General features: G+C 36.1%; 1 protein-coding gene across 3 annotated transcripts in view; it reads right to left on the bottom strand.

The window, feature by feature from the left end:
• Window positions 1-15,204, bottom strand: part of CNTN5 (contactin 5) — a 680,093-nt gene that overhangs the window by 360,216 nt on the left and 304,673 nt on the right. For all 3 annotated transcript variants that reach the window (XM_052812642.1, XM_052812644.1, XM_052812643.1), the window contains one exon: window positions 13,703-13,832. In XM_052812642.1, coding sequence (XP_052668602.1) covers window positions 13,703-13,760 — 58 coding nt within the window. In that variant the 5' untranslated portion in view covers window positions 13,761-13,832. The remainder of the gene's footprint in view (window positions 1-13,702; window positions 13,833-15,204) is intronic.

Raw genomic sequence — 15,204 nt, 5'->3', positions numbered from 1 at the left:
AAGCTCTGTGGATTTCCTTCACTGTCTGGAGAACTAAACAAAATTTCACAAACCTTAAAAATGCTGCTAAGAAAAGGTAGTCTGGCATGTCTGCTCTACTGTCAGATTGCACTACAGTACACAGTAATCTGCTGTGCAGGTTGGGAGACATGAAATTTATAGCCTTAACTACCATAGATTACAGTATAAGTTATAGCCATTATTTAAGACTATGATGAACAGCAGACAGAAGACTGAGAGAGAGTTTTAGAGGAAATTTCTTTTTTTTTTCAGTTGTTCACAGAATTATGTTTTTTACAGTCTTAAATTTACTCTAACAGAGGAAATTCTGAAATGCAATGGAGCACACATAGGATATCTTGCCAAACCGAGTATTTGTAATTTCTTTTGACATCCTTAAAGGTGCAGTTTAATATTTCTTAAATCTTGAATGATGATATAACCTTAAAACTAAAGAATGAACAGAATTCTAGAGGTACCAACTGGTCAGCTTTTAGATCTTTTTGTTTGTCTTGCACTCTTTCCTATTAGACAAGCTAAATTAATTGTAGATGAACTATACCAGAAGTTAGACAAACTAAATCAGATGTTAGGCTAACTAAGTTTAGCACTAGGCCCCATTTCACCCAATGAGGTAAGCAATGTGTAAATCAATGATGAAAGTAATTTAAGGAAATATCTGCCATAGTTTCTTGTGGCCATTGCTGTTTGAGTTCCTTGATTTGTTCATTATTATGTCCATTACTACTTGTCGATAAAGTTTACAAATTCACAGACTGTATCTTGCAGGCTCTAATAAATTGTTGCAACTCAACTCTTTTTTTCTTTTTCCCTTGGAAATCATATTTATTATCATTCTTCCTCAGATTCTCCAGTTGGTCCACATATATATTTATGTGTGGTGCCCAGATTAAGTCCATATCCCAGATGATACTGTGTCACTGCTCAATAGAGTGGAAGGAAATGTTATAACACTGAGAACTATATTCTTGTCTATCTAAATATGTGAGCTCACATGTAGCCGAAGTGAATTTGTCTTTCAGATATCAGTACCCTATGTCTTTCCACAAAGCTTAAAAAACTTTTAGAAGTGAAGTTTTGAAATACAAAGAGCAAAAGGAACCAATCAGGAAAAAATATATTGGTACCATTAATGGCTAAGACAGTTGGTTCTAGGTCACTTATTTCACATGAAGGAAATAATTGCTAGTGGATAAGTAAAAGTACTTGGTTAACTTCTGGTATTTCTGCACATCCAGGTTTTTCTTCTGTAGTTCTAAGGCACTAAGATGCTGTAAAACCCATTTTTCATGAATGAGTCACATGATCTTCACCATTCTCTTTGGTAAAGTTTTAGTGGTTTACCAATTTACAACTGAGTTCACTGGTCAAGTTTTTAAATTCTTGATATGTTAAAACAGAGATGTTGTTATACTCTATCCATGATGGTTTGTGTGGTATTTCTGCAAGTCACAAATTAGAGTGAAATCAATATTTTCTAAAACTCTGCAGCATGCCAATATTTTATTGAATAACAGCACTGTTAATTGAAAAGTGTCTTCTGGATTATGTAAAATAATCAGAATTATTGGTTTTTAAATGCCATAGAACTGTACTACAGAGGCAAAAGGAAAAATTATGAGAACCTAACTTTTTATTCTCTATACCACCTTTCCTTTTTAATACCAGTTTTATAATTTTTTTTCAGTTTTCCAAGCTTTCACTTAAGCGAAGGAATTTGACAAACCATAGTTAAAATTATGGTTTCTACTATCTTCAGTTTATCTTAATTCTCACACTCATGGACTTAACTATCTTTTCTTTAACCTTTATTATGAATGTTAAACGTATTAAAGTGATAAATCCAACACAGTTAAGAAGTGTTAAGAACTGTCTGGCAAATGGAAAACACAAATTATATAATTTTTTTCTATTCTAGCTAAAATGATGACCAAACAATAAGAATTCAGTGAAGAAAAAAATATATTACAAACAGAAAAATATGCTACTTTGAACCATAATTATTTTAGACAAAATTTATTTTTTCTGTTATATTACAGAAAGCAAACTATAGGTACAAATGTAAATTACAGAAATATAATGTTTCCTGTAGCCCCAGCTGAGTAAGGTCACCAAATCAGAGTACAGGTACACACCATCAGGGTGGGTTTATGTCATTTCACTTCTCACCTTCTGCCCATCTGTGACATAAATAGATTTAAAACAGATCATCACAAACCTCACTTTATCTTAGCACAAATTACCTATGAGGCAAAAGGTATTCATTTCAGCACTCTCATTTCAGCATATTTTCATTCTCCTCTTTATTTTTTTATATTTTGCATTTTAAACTCCTTTGTGAGAGGTTTTCCACTTTTAACTTTTTGAACAGGTTAGTGCTTCAAGGGCAAGCGAACACCAGTTGGAGAGTTAGAGAAGAATATTCACACCACTTGCTTTAGTCATCTAGATCAAGTACCTCATTTAAGAGTAGTTCCACAGGGCTTAGAGAAAAGCAGCATCTCCAGAGAGGGATTCAGAACTGCTAAGTCACACTGGTGCTAATGTCAGGAGATATTTATCAATCTACTCATCTTTTTCATCTGAAATCTGCTGACTCTGTGATCTATTGTTCTTTTTTTAATCACTTTAAAAATCAATGCTAAATTTCAATGATGCTGCCTCCTCTTGCAGATGACGAGACTATATTCTTTCCTTACCTGACTCGCTTAAATCACAGGCTCAGTCAGAACGCCTGTCTTCACATTTCTTCCCGGACACGATGAGAACGTTATCATTCACAGTGTTACAGGGAGTTTAAATGCTATCACTTGCAATTCTGTACTGAGCAAAGATGATATTGTTAATGGCTGTGTGGTGAGCCATAGCAAACCACCTACAGCTTTGTACTGAGCTAAATTGACACTACCTATAGTGCCGTGACTTAAACACTCCTTTTCACAGTTGCACACTATATTAAGGGCAAATGCTAGAAGCACAGGCCATGGTGCCCTCGCCACAGGGCTCACACCCCAGTGGACATCAAAAGTACATGAACTGTTTAACCACCGAGTTCACGAGCTGCATTGGTCATAGTGGTGCTAAGCTAAAAACATTAAAAACCGACACAACTTTCTCAGTGCCCCAACACAGAAACACACAAAAATCCCAACCAAAACCAACTCTGGTGGAGTATTTAACAAAATACTAGAAAAAGCCTTTCTATTTGAATACCCAATCTTAAGGTTAGTAAGTCCAGTGAAGTAAACTAAAACCACTACTGAAAGTGGCCTCAGTACATAGCACAGCTAGCCATGCTGAATAAAAGCCGAAACTGCAGGATATGTTCTTCAGTATTATCAGCATTTTCACATTACTGCACTTAATAGGGAAAAACCTACCTATCAAAGCAGTCCACTGTGCAAAGCAGTTACCAGTCACGGCACTGTACGGAGCTCAATAAACTCTCCCTCCCACAGCCTTCGCACTGAACAATATATGTACATTTCATACTTTTTGACAGGAGAGGTATTTATTTTTCACACTTTATTTTCATTCAGTTTAGGGTATAGATTTAGTTATACCACAGTTAAGAAATTGCTCTCACTAAACTGCTAGCAGCAATTTAAACAAAGAGCTAGAGAGCTGACAAGTGCATTTCCAAGTTTGGAACAGCAAGAGTTTCACTCATAGCTACCTATGTTCATGTGCTCACATACATATGAAGTGTATTTATTCATTATTTGATAAGATATGTGCCCTCTCCAGCCAACTTGCCTCCAATGTGGAGAAACTGACAGGTTTTATTCTTACATAATTTATTAATTTTTGCAGATATAAACCACGTTCTCAATACAGGGGCTTATGCCTACTTTTTCGGGTGGCTCCAAAACAGAGCAGTGTTTTCAAATGGTAGTAAGACCTTTTACATGATCAACTGATAAACAAACAGAGGAAAAAAAACCACACCAGCTTTTTTAGCACAGGAAGACTTCTTCAGGTCTGATATAGGCAACAAACATTAACTTCATATTGGGTAAGATTGCTCTAAGTTTAACCTACCACCACTACTCAGATGGGGAAGTCTGAAAGAAAAAGATAGTTAACACCTAGAGAGCAGAGGAGAATATTTGCAAGAAGACAGGTTATCTCATCACTACCTCTAACACATGTAATTACCATATACAGGTAATTACCATATATAGAGAAGCTATGGGCTTAAGCTGTGGGAGGAAAATTGTATCACTGCAGAAAGTTTATCCCCTTAATAAGTACATGACTTTTCATTCCAGCACAGCAATGACTTCAGCTCCCTGGATCATTTCTGAAGGTGTTTTATACACATTCTAATTTTTTTTCCCAAAAGTTAAATGAATATTTCCATCTTTTATTACCTAAATTTTTTCAGTCCATGGTAGCAATTTGATTTTTCCCATAGAGTTTTTGTGATGTTATTTGCTATAACAATCTTTTGCATTTGAATGAGCAGGGAGGTTTCATTTACCCCAAATTGTGGTCTGTGGTTTGTCAGTTCAATCTCTTGAGGTCACCAAGTATATTTGACAGTACGAGGTAAAAAATGGAGAGATCCCCATACACACTTGGCAGTATACCACCTGAAGAGCCCTGACTGGAAAGTTCAACCAAAGAAAAGTAAAACCTGGAAGTCTCAAGGACAGAGGGAACTTTTCCAATAATATGCTTGATACTGAATGGGAATTGAGCAGTGAGAAATAAATACATAAAACCCCTTTACAGTTATTTTTTTCCTAAGATCTTGATGTACAGTGTAGTATTTTTCTCAGCCATTTAGGGCAAAAATTATCAGCAATTAGAAGAAAGAAGGTTTTTCATACTGCTATATTTTATTTCTATAGGTAGGAGGCAACTGGTAAACTAGATTCTATGAGGAGGTTTGAGCTTGGCATTTCTTAGGGCTAAAAGCACTAGGTGCTATTGGTTGAAATAGGAGCTGGACATGAACCAACAATCTGGTTGTTCTTCTATCTTGCTCATCTGGTTGTATGACTGTAAAGCCAGAAAGATTCATGAACATATCTAGCCTGACAATTTGATACCACATTGAGAAACTTCTGACCAGACCTGTAGAAGAGAGCAGTAGAGAGCTTGCTATGCTCTCAATGAACCCCCAAGGGAAGGAAAAAAAAAAACCAAACAACAAAACAAAACCAAAAACACCCACCCACAAGGATTAATGCAATCCAAAATTATTTAGAAGACAACCCAGTATTCCTCTGTTCCAACACAGGCACATACACACACACACATTCACTCACATCCTCCATACAATTTCTGTTAGAAACTTGATAAAACATTTAATTTTTAAAGATACTTAATTTTGCTTTCTGACTTGAAGCATTGTCATATCTGCCAGCTCTCCTAGTAGAGCTGTTCCAATATTGTTTTAACCTCATTACTAGAAAACTGTATCTAATTTGAAAGCTGAATTTGTCATAATTTCAAAGGTTTCACTGCCTTTTTAATGCATTCCTATTAGAAAAGGCCAGGCCAATGCTTAAGAAACATTGTTCTAGCCTCTAATGACTTTTTTTTAAACGAAGTTAATGACTTATTTTATTATGTATTTGTTATACTGTTAATGCTGTACTGAAACTGGAAATTATTCTGCATTATAAGCTAACTATTCCTTGTACATGTCTGGCACTAGAAGAAAAGGAAAACAGACTCAGTTGCTTGTTGAAACCCAGTGTTACTGTTTTATTTCTTCTGGACATGAGAAGTGGTCATCTGGAAGCACACTTAAGGAAAATGGTAGTCACTTCATAGAATGAATTACTTTTGCCAGCCAACCTATTACAGATATTCCTACAAAAACTTTATCACTGTTGCAATGTGTTGCACAACTGCTGAATTCCCAGTAGTATGGATGAAAGCAGAAGAGGTTCCTGGGGATGAGGACTTCTGGCAAAGTGCCACCCACTGCAGTAGTTAGAAAAGACATGGACTATCTGGGGAAAGTACTAAGAACTACTTTGAACATCTTGCTGGCCAGCAGTATGAATTAAACCAGAGGACCCTGAGTGATGCCTTTAGTTTGGCAGATGCCATCTTCCACCGTGCTGTGTAGAGCTGAAAGGCTGTCCTCCATGGGCATGTTCAGCTGAACTTTTGGCTGAAGGTAAACATTTTCCACAGTAGCCAAGAGGCAGGTTTGGTGGTTTGTTCTAGTGATTACACTAAGTTAGTCTCTACACAGACTCTATGACCTTGTTTACAGTGGCTACAAATTTAAACGTTACTTTGGGGTAAAAAAAAGAGCAACATTTATGAAACAGAACAGATTGACTGTCCTAGTAACCAAAGTGCCCTATTAAATATTAACAGTGTAAGCCTCTTTTAGAGACATGATAGAGATGTATTGCCTTGCCACACAGGGTACCTGGAGGTGGTGGGTGTAAGGATGAAGTTCCAGAATATGCTCAGGAACAAATAATGTAATTCACCACCTGCTGTTATTGCTAAAGACACTTGAAGTCAGGAAAGTGCTTGGGGGTCAGGGATCTTTGCCTGGCACCCTATAGCAGGAACATTTTCCTTATCATGTGCCTGACTATGCTGAGCCATCCCACAGCCAGGATGAGGAGACAACCTGATGAAGTAGCATTCACAGTCTACCCATAGTCTGGGCATTTCTCACTGACCCAACACTTAAAACTGTTCATTTCTCAGTCAAAGCTTTCCCTGCTATTTTGGGATAATTCTGTAGGTATAGTTTATACACTACCTTAGGACAAAATATATTTTTTTTCATATCTGCCATTGTTATGAGTATTTAATATCTGTTCAGAAATATGTTTTCTCTCTATGTTCTTTAATCACCCAAAAACTTGAAAGAGGTCTGACTTCATATCTTTAATGTTAGAAATTAGCCTGTTTTAGTGCAGAATTCCAGAAAGTAATTCAGATTCAGATGGGTTTAGCTACCTTTTACAAGTGACTGTCTCTGTCCATTGACTATATAGCAAAGGAGATCAATTATTCCCTAACTCAGACATTTCAGTTTAAACATTCAAGTTAAATGAGATGAATCTGGGCCTGTATGGTTGCTGTTTTGTCCGGCTCTTTGTGACAGCTTCTTAAGAGCAGACTTTTCCCTACTAGCAGGACTTTAAAAAGATGCTTTTATAGCTTTATTACAATTGTTCTCCTACTAGCCCGCTATCTTTCTATTAGCCCATAAAAGTAAACAGGCAGTCTGAAGTCTCTAAGAAATAAAAAATCAGGCAAAACATCAAGCAAAACAGAGTGACTCATTCCTTGTTGTACTCTGATATAAATGCTAGCTTACATCAGTGCTATAGATGTTGAGCATCCTTAGCGTCAAATGATGGGAGTTTTGAAGTTAAAAGAGATTTAGTCTTTAATATTTTAACCACAAAGCTGGAGAGGGATGAACAAACACTTTAATCTAACCATTATAAACTGGTAACACTGACTGACGTTTTGACTACAGGTCAAGATGAGACTCCTGGAGTACAACGTCAGGACTGAATCCCAACAGCATGTCATCTCCAATATCACTCAAAAAATATGAAGAGAAGCAGTAGAGCCATTATCCTATTGTGTAATCTTGAAATCAATAGATATTTCTGTGTAAACTGCCAGACAGAAAGGTAAAATCATTATCTTAACACAAAAACATTGCTTCATCATATTTTTGTATAATTCTATCAGTAAAAACCATGTGATTTAGTATCATATCTAATGCAATAGAAAATATTTTAAAAGCATCAGATTGCAACAGGCTGACTCTGAACAGTTTGTCACAATAAGACTTATCCACCAAATAAGAGGAAATAAAAAAATGAGGATAGATGTGCAGGTTAAGGTTTCTCCATATTGGTGGTGACAATAGAATGACTGGAATCTGTTTTTCAGTCGGTGTCACAAATTTTTTCTGGAGAAAGGTTCGTAACGCCAGTTCCAAAGTGGAACTCATCTAAGTATCAGTTTGCTAGACTGTTGTTTGTATGATTGATAAAAGCTTGTTAGGAGGTAGGAACTTCTTAATGAACAAACTGAAGTGTAATAAACTGAGAAAGTATAGTTAGGTAGGTAATTAAAATATGTTCTAATATGCCAGTGATATTAGTGGATGTGTTACTACTGTTACATCATGAACTATCAATCATTAGTTTAATTCTTGTATACATGACAATGTTTTTGTTCTGATTCTAATCATTGCTCACATTTACTATGGTGTTAGCCCTGAAGAGGCCTAGCACATCGATTAATCAATTACTTCCATGCTAAAAGAAAGGCTTCCGGTGGTTGCCTAACATTTGGTAACCTGTAAGTTGAAGCACCACATATAAGCATATGACCATATCATTACATAGCCCCATCTAGGCATAAAAACCTGAATAATTTATTCCAGAATAAAACCCCACACGTGCAAACAAGCAGAAGAGTTTCTCATAAGAATACTTTCCTACATGCATACTCAAAGTGCCTCTTTTCATGACCACTTTTCCAGTTTTTAAGACTCCTGAATGCTCAACATTAAAGACACTTCAGGATTCTGGCAGCAGTAAATGATTTTTACCTTTCCATTTGTCTTTTGAATTAAGAATTATACAAAGTGCAACATTCAGCAGATAAGTGCTTTCCTCCCCAATTCAGTTAAGCACTGAATCCAAGAGTGAGAACGTGGGTAGCAGTCTACCTTGGATTTCAGGATTGTGACAAATTGTTCTTTTGCTTCGCACTGTCTGCAAAAGCAGTATTTCAGGATGGGCAGTAGAAGGGTTAAGTGTGTTCTGACTTTTCCATTTTACTTGGAAGACTGAGAATGTGAAAGTCCCCAGGCCCTAGTACTTATCTAGAGGTCTGTCTCCGGGCTTTTGTGCTCAGCTATCAAAGGTGACAAAGTTGCATGGTATTTGCTATGTCATCATCAGTGCAGAGCTGGGGAGGGGGCGGGGGGGGGGGGGAAGGTGGGTAATTGTATAGGCTTATCAATGATGAATACTGGTCATTCATGTGTTCATCATTCGTTTGGCAGAGAAGAAACCTTTCACATACTGTCCGCTCTGATGTAGCAAGGACATTGTCTAAAAGGGGGAGGAATAAAACCGAGAAATAGTCCTGGCACTCAGAGTAGTATGAATATTTTATATGGTTTGGTTAATGAGTTTATGAACCTTAGGCTATGAATTTTAATCCTGGCAGTGGCTGCTGGAATTCTGAAAGTCACATATTGTGCAGGTTTGAGATGCATTTTGGAAGCTGATAAGTGCAGATGATAGAGACAATTCCTAAAAGCCTCCAAGTAGCCAGATGGAGAGGGATGGACATAATAAAAGACAGGCAGCACCTCAGATTGCTGCCAGCTGTAGGTCAAAGCTAGACAGGACACTTGTGTTTGTTCCACATATGCTCTCTTACTTAGGAGCATTTTTTGTAAGTGTCCATTCATATCATATTCTAGCAAGCAACTGTTCAGAAAAAGTCATGCTGTTTTTAATTTTGAGCACCATACTGAGGGATATAGAGAAAAATTCACTATATTTAGTGAGTTTTTGCTTGGTAGTGAGAATGTTTTATGTGAAAAGAAATGAACGGTACATAGAGATGAGGTTTAAGGACAAGTGTTTACCCGCTTGGTGCTATGAGCAGTGACCACTGGGTCTCAGAGGTACTGCCTCTATCCTGCGAAGCCTTGCTACTTTCATTATACCCATAATTTTATTGATGCCATGAATTATAAAGTCTTACAGAGAAAATGAGTCTCGCTTTGACCCGATTAACATGAAGCAGGTAATAACATTGAAGAAGTAGATAAATGGGCCGGGGAACAAAAAGGCATAAGGGATATATGTTAGATTAAAACAGAATCAGACCTCTATAAATGCTATTCACTCTATTATGTAATCTTTAGCATATATTTAAACTTTGAAACATCTTGTCACAGGCAGCAATAATTATTATAAAGAATGACAGGAGCCCTACTCTCAAGCTGGCTTTTGTCAAATGTCTTACATCTGCAAATAGAAGCCAGTCTTGCTTTTTTGATTAAACATGAGCTGGTAATCTGATGTGATTTTCTTCCATTTTAAAAATATTTCTCCTCTTCCTGAAACACAAAGAGACATACCTGTTTGTCTCATTCCAAGGTTAGGGAGTGCTGTTTTAAAGCAATGCCTTCCAGCAATATTAAATTCCAGCTTCTCTGAGAAATCAGTGCAAGAAAATCTTAGCAACTATAGACAAAGAAAAGGTTCTCTGCTTAGCTGTTACTAGGATGAACCAAAAATAAATAGCCTTTACTATACACATAAAAACAGACTGCAAAGTGATTATGGGGAACCAGGACAGTAAAACCCTGGGAACATACCCCCAGTCCCATTGTATGTTGGACAGTGCAGCCCGAATCATTAGCTCATGATTATGCATGAAGAACAGACAGGTGACCAAATCCTCCAGAAGACAAAACTGCTGATGCCATACCCTGTATCATTCTATGGTTTTCCACTGAAAAATTACAATTACACCTGTTAAAATGCCCTGAACATATAATTTGTAACTGTATTTATACATGTAAGCTCTCAAGCAAGTTAAAAATTACCAACAGATTAAATTCTGATGAACTTGATTTAAATCTAAGCTGGCCACCTCTGAACTCACTTCAGGTATTATTGTAACCGAATCAGATATGAAAGGGTCCTTTGAATTTCAGATTAACAGTTCCCCCTTGGTAACCTGTTCCCTTACAGATTGAGGTCTTTCCCTACAGGAAAGCCTCATAGGAAGAAGAAAAAAACCCAACAAAATATAAGTATGTTTTCCAACTGTCTGTTCAGAAGTGAGGCAAACCCTAGCTCTAAAATGACAGCTTAATTCTTCTTCAACTCCAGTTTGGCTTGAAGGGCAATAATATGCCATAAGAAAAGAAAGAACATATTATCAATCTCGATACCTTCTTTGCATCTGCTAATTATCAATATTTCATAAATGTAAAGTTTCTGAGAATCTAAGTATGTAACTGTGGGCTGTAGTCCCAGACTACCTTTTGCTTATACTAAAATAATTAAACTTGAGTAAGAGACATAATTCAGTCCTCAGTCTTGTATTCAGAAAATAATAAATTTTTCTCCACCCCACAATTATTTTCCACATAGCTTAAACACACTTGCATACATTCATGCATAAGCAAACCCCAAAATACCACGTTCAGCTTTAAGATAAAAATGATATAAAAACAGTAGACACAAGCTAGAGAGGTCATCTATTCTCTTCTTGGATGATTTCCCTCACCACTGCAAAATCAATATAACAGTGTAGTACTCTCTTCCAAACACTGGCTGCTGCTAAGAGTGATCCCATGATCTGATGATTTAATGGATAAGTACTGAATTTTAACACAGCTCAAAACAACAGGAATTGAATGAACTTTATCTTACTGTAGCAGCATCAATATCTATTGCTCTATCGTTAAGAACAGTGCATTCAGGCATCTAACTTACTAGGCTGCCTTGAAGTGCATCAGCTGTAGGAACTATTTCCAGTTGTAAGCATGTTCTAGCAAGTGCTGTAATACAAAAGCAGCTCCAAATGCAGAATGATGTAATCAAATGTGAAAGGTATGGAGACAGTAAATTACCAGTTACACTGATGACCTAATTAAAATAACTTTGAACCCAATTTTGTCATCTTTGGTTAATTTCAGCTCTTAAAGGATTAAATTTTCTAATGAATGATTATTATTAATGAAATAATTACAAAATTATCTTTGTGTATGAGAAAAATATATGTGTTATCCCATTAGATTCAACAGCATGTGAAAACAAGTACTGCAGTTAAAAATGATTTCTTACAGGAGTCTATATCTACTCCAGTAACATGGAATAAACCTTTAAGAATCCTAAAGAATCACAAATCAAAATGAAATATAAAAAGAAGAATGCTTTACAAACCATCAGATATAAGTAGCAAGTTAACAGATGAGAGGAATAGTCAGTTAATCTGAAACATAGTGCTGAATGACTGGCAAGAGTTTTCAGGGTATTATGTTATTTAAATAAAATGCTTCTGTAAATACTGACTTTCAGTTTAAATTTCAAAGTAGTTACATATTTTAATGCTACCTTAACATTAGTCTGTGCTAATGCTCTAAAGCCTTTGCAAGATGTTGGTTTAACAAACATACCCAAAACATGGCTGTGATAAACAGCTGAAACTCGTCCCTGTATATGCAATTTTAGTATACAGAATTGACAACATATGAAATGTGTCTCAGATTTTGCAACATGTTATTGTGTTGTACAGAGTGAGATAATTCTATTTGGAGCAAACTCCACTACTTACAGGTGTTCTGTTTAACAGCAGTTGAGGGTAAAGAGATTTCAGCTATGTGAAACTAACTGCAGGCTCAGGTACATTAATTTCACTGTGTAATACCTTCTGCCGGATGTTGACTTTTAACTCTTAAAGTTTGCAAAGTAGAAGATATAATTCTTAAGAAGAAACTCTAGATTTGAATTTCTGAAATGCTTCTGAATTTTGTGTCAATGTTTTTGGAAATTGCAACAATAAAAATACAATTTTCAACTTAAAAAGAAATAAAATTGCATTAATAGATTGTGGTTGTAAGACACTACCACTAGAATAACCAAATAGAAATGTTACCAAGATTGATAATGTGCCTGAAAATACAAGACAAAAAAGAAAAATATTCCCGGTCCAAAAGTAATGGACTTAAGATAATGAAGCTACATGAGGAAAACCAGATTAGATCAAACCGTTTCATGTATGCTTTCCTTTATTAAATTCCTGTGTCAAACACCACAGTATTATAACAAAATATTTTATTTCATTGACTTTTACTAAATTTCATCTTGCTATGACACAAAACCAAAAAGTTTTGGAAGAATTTGAGAAAAGAGTAACTTAGTTGAGAGGCAGTTGAGAGGTAGTGTAAGGGGCAGCATTAAGAAAATGTGGCAGCCAAAAAAAGATCAATTAGAGACAATATGCTATCAAATCACCATCCCTGGAGGTATTAAAAAAGCGAGTGGACAGGGTACTCCAGGGCATGGTTTAGGGGGCATGGTTAATGGTTGGACTCGATGATCTTGAAGGTCTTTTCCAACCAAAATGATTCTATGATTCTATGATTCTATGAAATTACAAAAATTCTCATGTGAGAAGCCTAAATGATTATTGATGAACTCATTTTATCACTTGCAAAGGTAAAGACAACTAAGCTAATGCCAAGAGAAAAACCTGCAAAAGAAATACACTTACTACACAGACAAAAATCATAATGATCAGTAAAACATACACAGAATTAAGAAAAAAAGAAAACAACCTAATAACTAGTTTCCAAAACCGTCACACAATCCTGAAGTGAAACATTCCGCAGTGGTTAGTCTTTAGGAAAGCACTGTGTAATTAATAGTTTTCCTTTTTTTTTTCTTTTTTTTTAATAATAACCTGTCATCGTCTCTTCAAATGAGATATGTAGCTGACCTCTCTTAATGTACAAATTAAAAGCAGATGGACAGTACTTGTAAATCTCTAAATTTTTACAATTTCACCACCTAGGCAAATAGTTTTAGTAATGATGTTCTCTGGCATGCTTTTACATCTTCCTATTTCTGTTTGCAGTTAAGAGCCTTGAAACAATAAGCAGAGTTTTCTTGGTTTTGTTTTGATTTACCTGAAAGACAGCCAGTGAATGACAGAAACAGAAACAGTTTCCATGACAACCACATCATTGGTCACAAAGGTCTTCAGTCCCTCTTTGTGCAGTTGTTAGCAACGTTGACGTTTCTTCATTAAAGCTTAGCCTAGTGAGACAAAGACAAATCTCTGTTAGGAAAATTAAAAATATCTTGCAATAATATGATAGACAATTCAAAAGACAGAGCTGGTCCTAATGCAACTGAAAGTCTAGTTTCAAGGAACTCTGTATGCACAGGGGCAGGTCACCTGACAGATACTCAGAGGGATCTTGTTCCAGTAGTTTCCTGTGTTAATAGCTGAAATGTCTGTGGCAGTGCTTTGTATATATACATGGATATCACCCTAAAGCTGTATGTGTATTCAAGCTTTGAGTTTCCAAAAAGCCAAACTTAGACAGAAGATAGTACACATATCTTTCACAGGAAACGTATTCAAAGCATAAAGCTTGGCATGTGTTCTTATTTTCCTGAAAGCAGTATGTTGATATTTGGTATAAAGCATTTATAAAAGCCCAAAACAAAATAAAAATTTGCTCTAGGAAAATTCGGGCATTTTTACTACTTGGAAATTGGCTTGAAATAGATTCCAGTTTCTTCCATTTTACTCATTGTGTAAAGGTTCTACCAATACATTTGAAACAACCACCATTTATACAGAACAGATTATTCATACTTATCTCCTTCTACCGCTCCTCAGATTTTTGTTTCCTATGTGTCCCATGACTCTTACATACATCTTGACTGACTACATCTTTGATCACTGTGTTCTTAGCTATCCCTTTAACAATATCAGTAACTTTAACACACTGGAACTTAAGAGATTTTGTGTTCAAATGACTGAAAACTCAGTCCAAAATACGAGAAGTTTCAGGTGGTTATGTATGGACATGAGTGTACTTCTGGTCTTTGACTTGAAAAACATCAAGCTGCAAATATAAAGTTCATTTCTTACACTTAATTAGTCATATCTGTTTAAGAAGCCTTTGAGATCCTCTTCTTGGAGCCCAAGGAATCTTCAACCCCTGGAGGCTGTGTCCACAGCTACAAGAGCAATTCCATGGGAGAGAACAATGAGACAAAGGAGAATTTGCTTTGTTCTCCTATCAAACCCGTTTGGGGGATAATATGACTCCTTCAGATTATAATCAGTTTAGCTACATGCCACACTTGCTGTTTCAGGGATCTTACCTGTATGTTAGAGCATTCACAGTAAGAGAGCAGAGGCAGAACTCAACACAGTTGTCAAAAAAAAAATAACAACTTCGTAATGTAAGAGTAGGCTCCTGCTGGATTATTCCATTTCAACTCTCTGAGCATCTCTAGTTGTAACCTATTTTGACAGTCTTTCCCTCATATGTAGGGACAAACATGTATGTATACACATATAGAGAGAGACACACAGTGTGAGCACAAGACGATAGCATCTGTTTATGTTGCTGGGAGTTATTCCTGCAACAATCTAAAGGTGTAACTTGTC

The sequence above is a fragment of the Harpia harpyja genome, chromosome 17 (genome assembly GCF_026419915.1).
Source record: "Harpia harpyja isolate bHarHar1 chromosome 17, bHarHar1 primary haplotype, whole genome shotgun sequence".
In the NCBI taxonomy this organism is placed as follows: domain Eukaryota; kingdom Metazoa; phylum Chordata; class Aves; order Accipitriformes; family Accipitridae; genus Harpia; species Harpia harpyja.
This window is presented reverse-complemented; position numbering and strand designations above follow the sequence as displayed.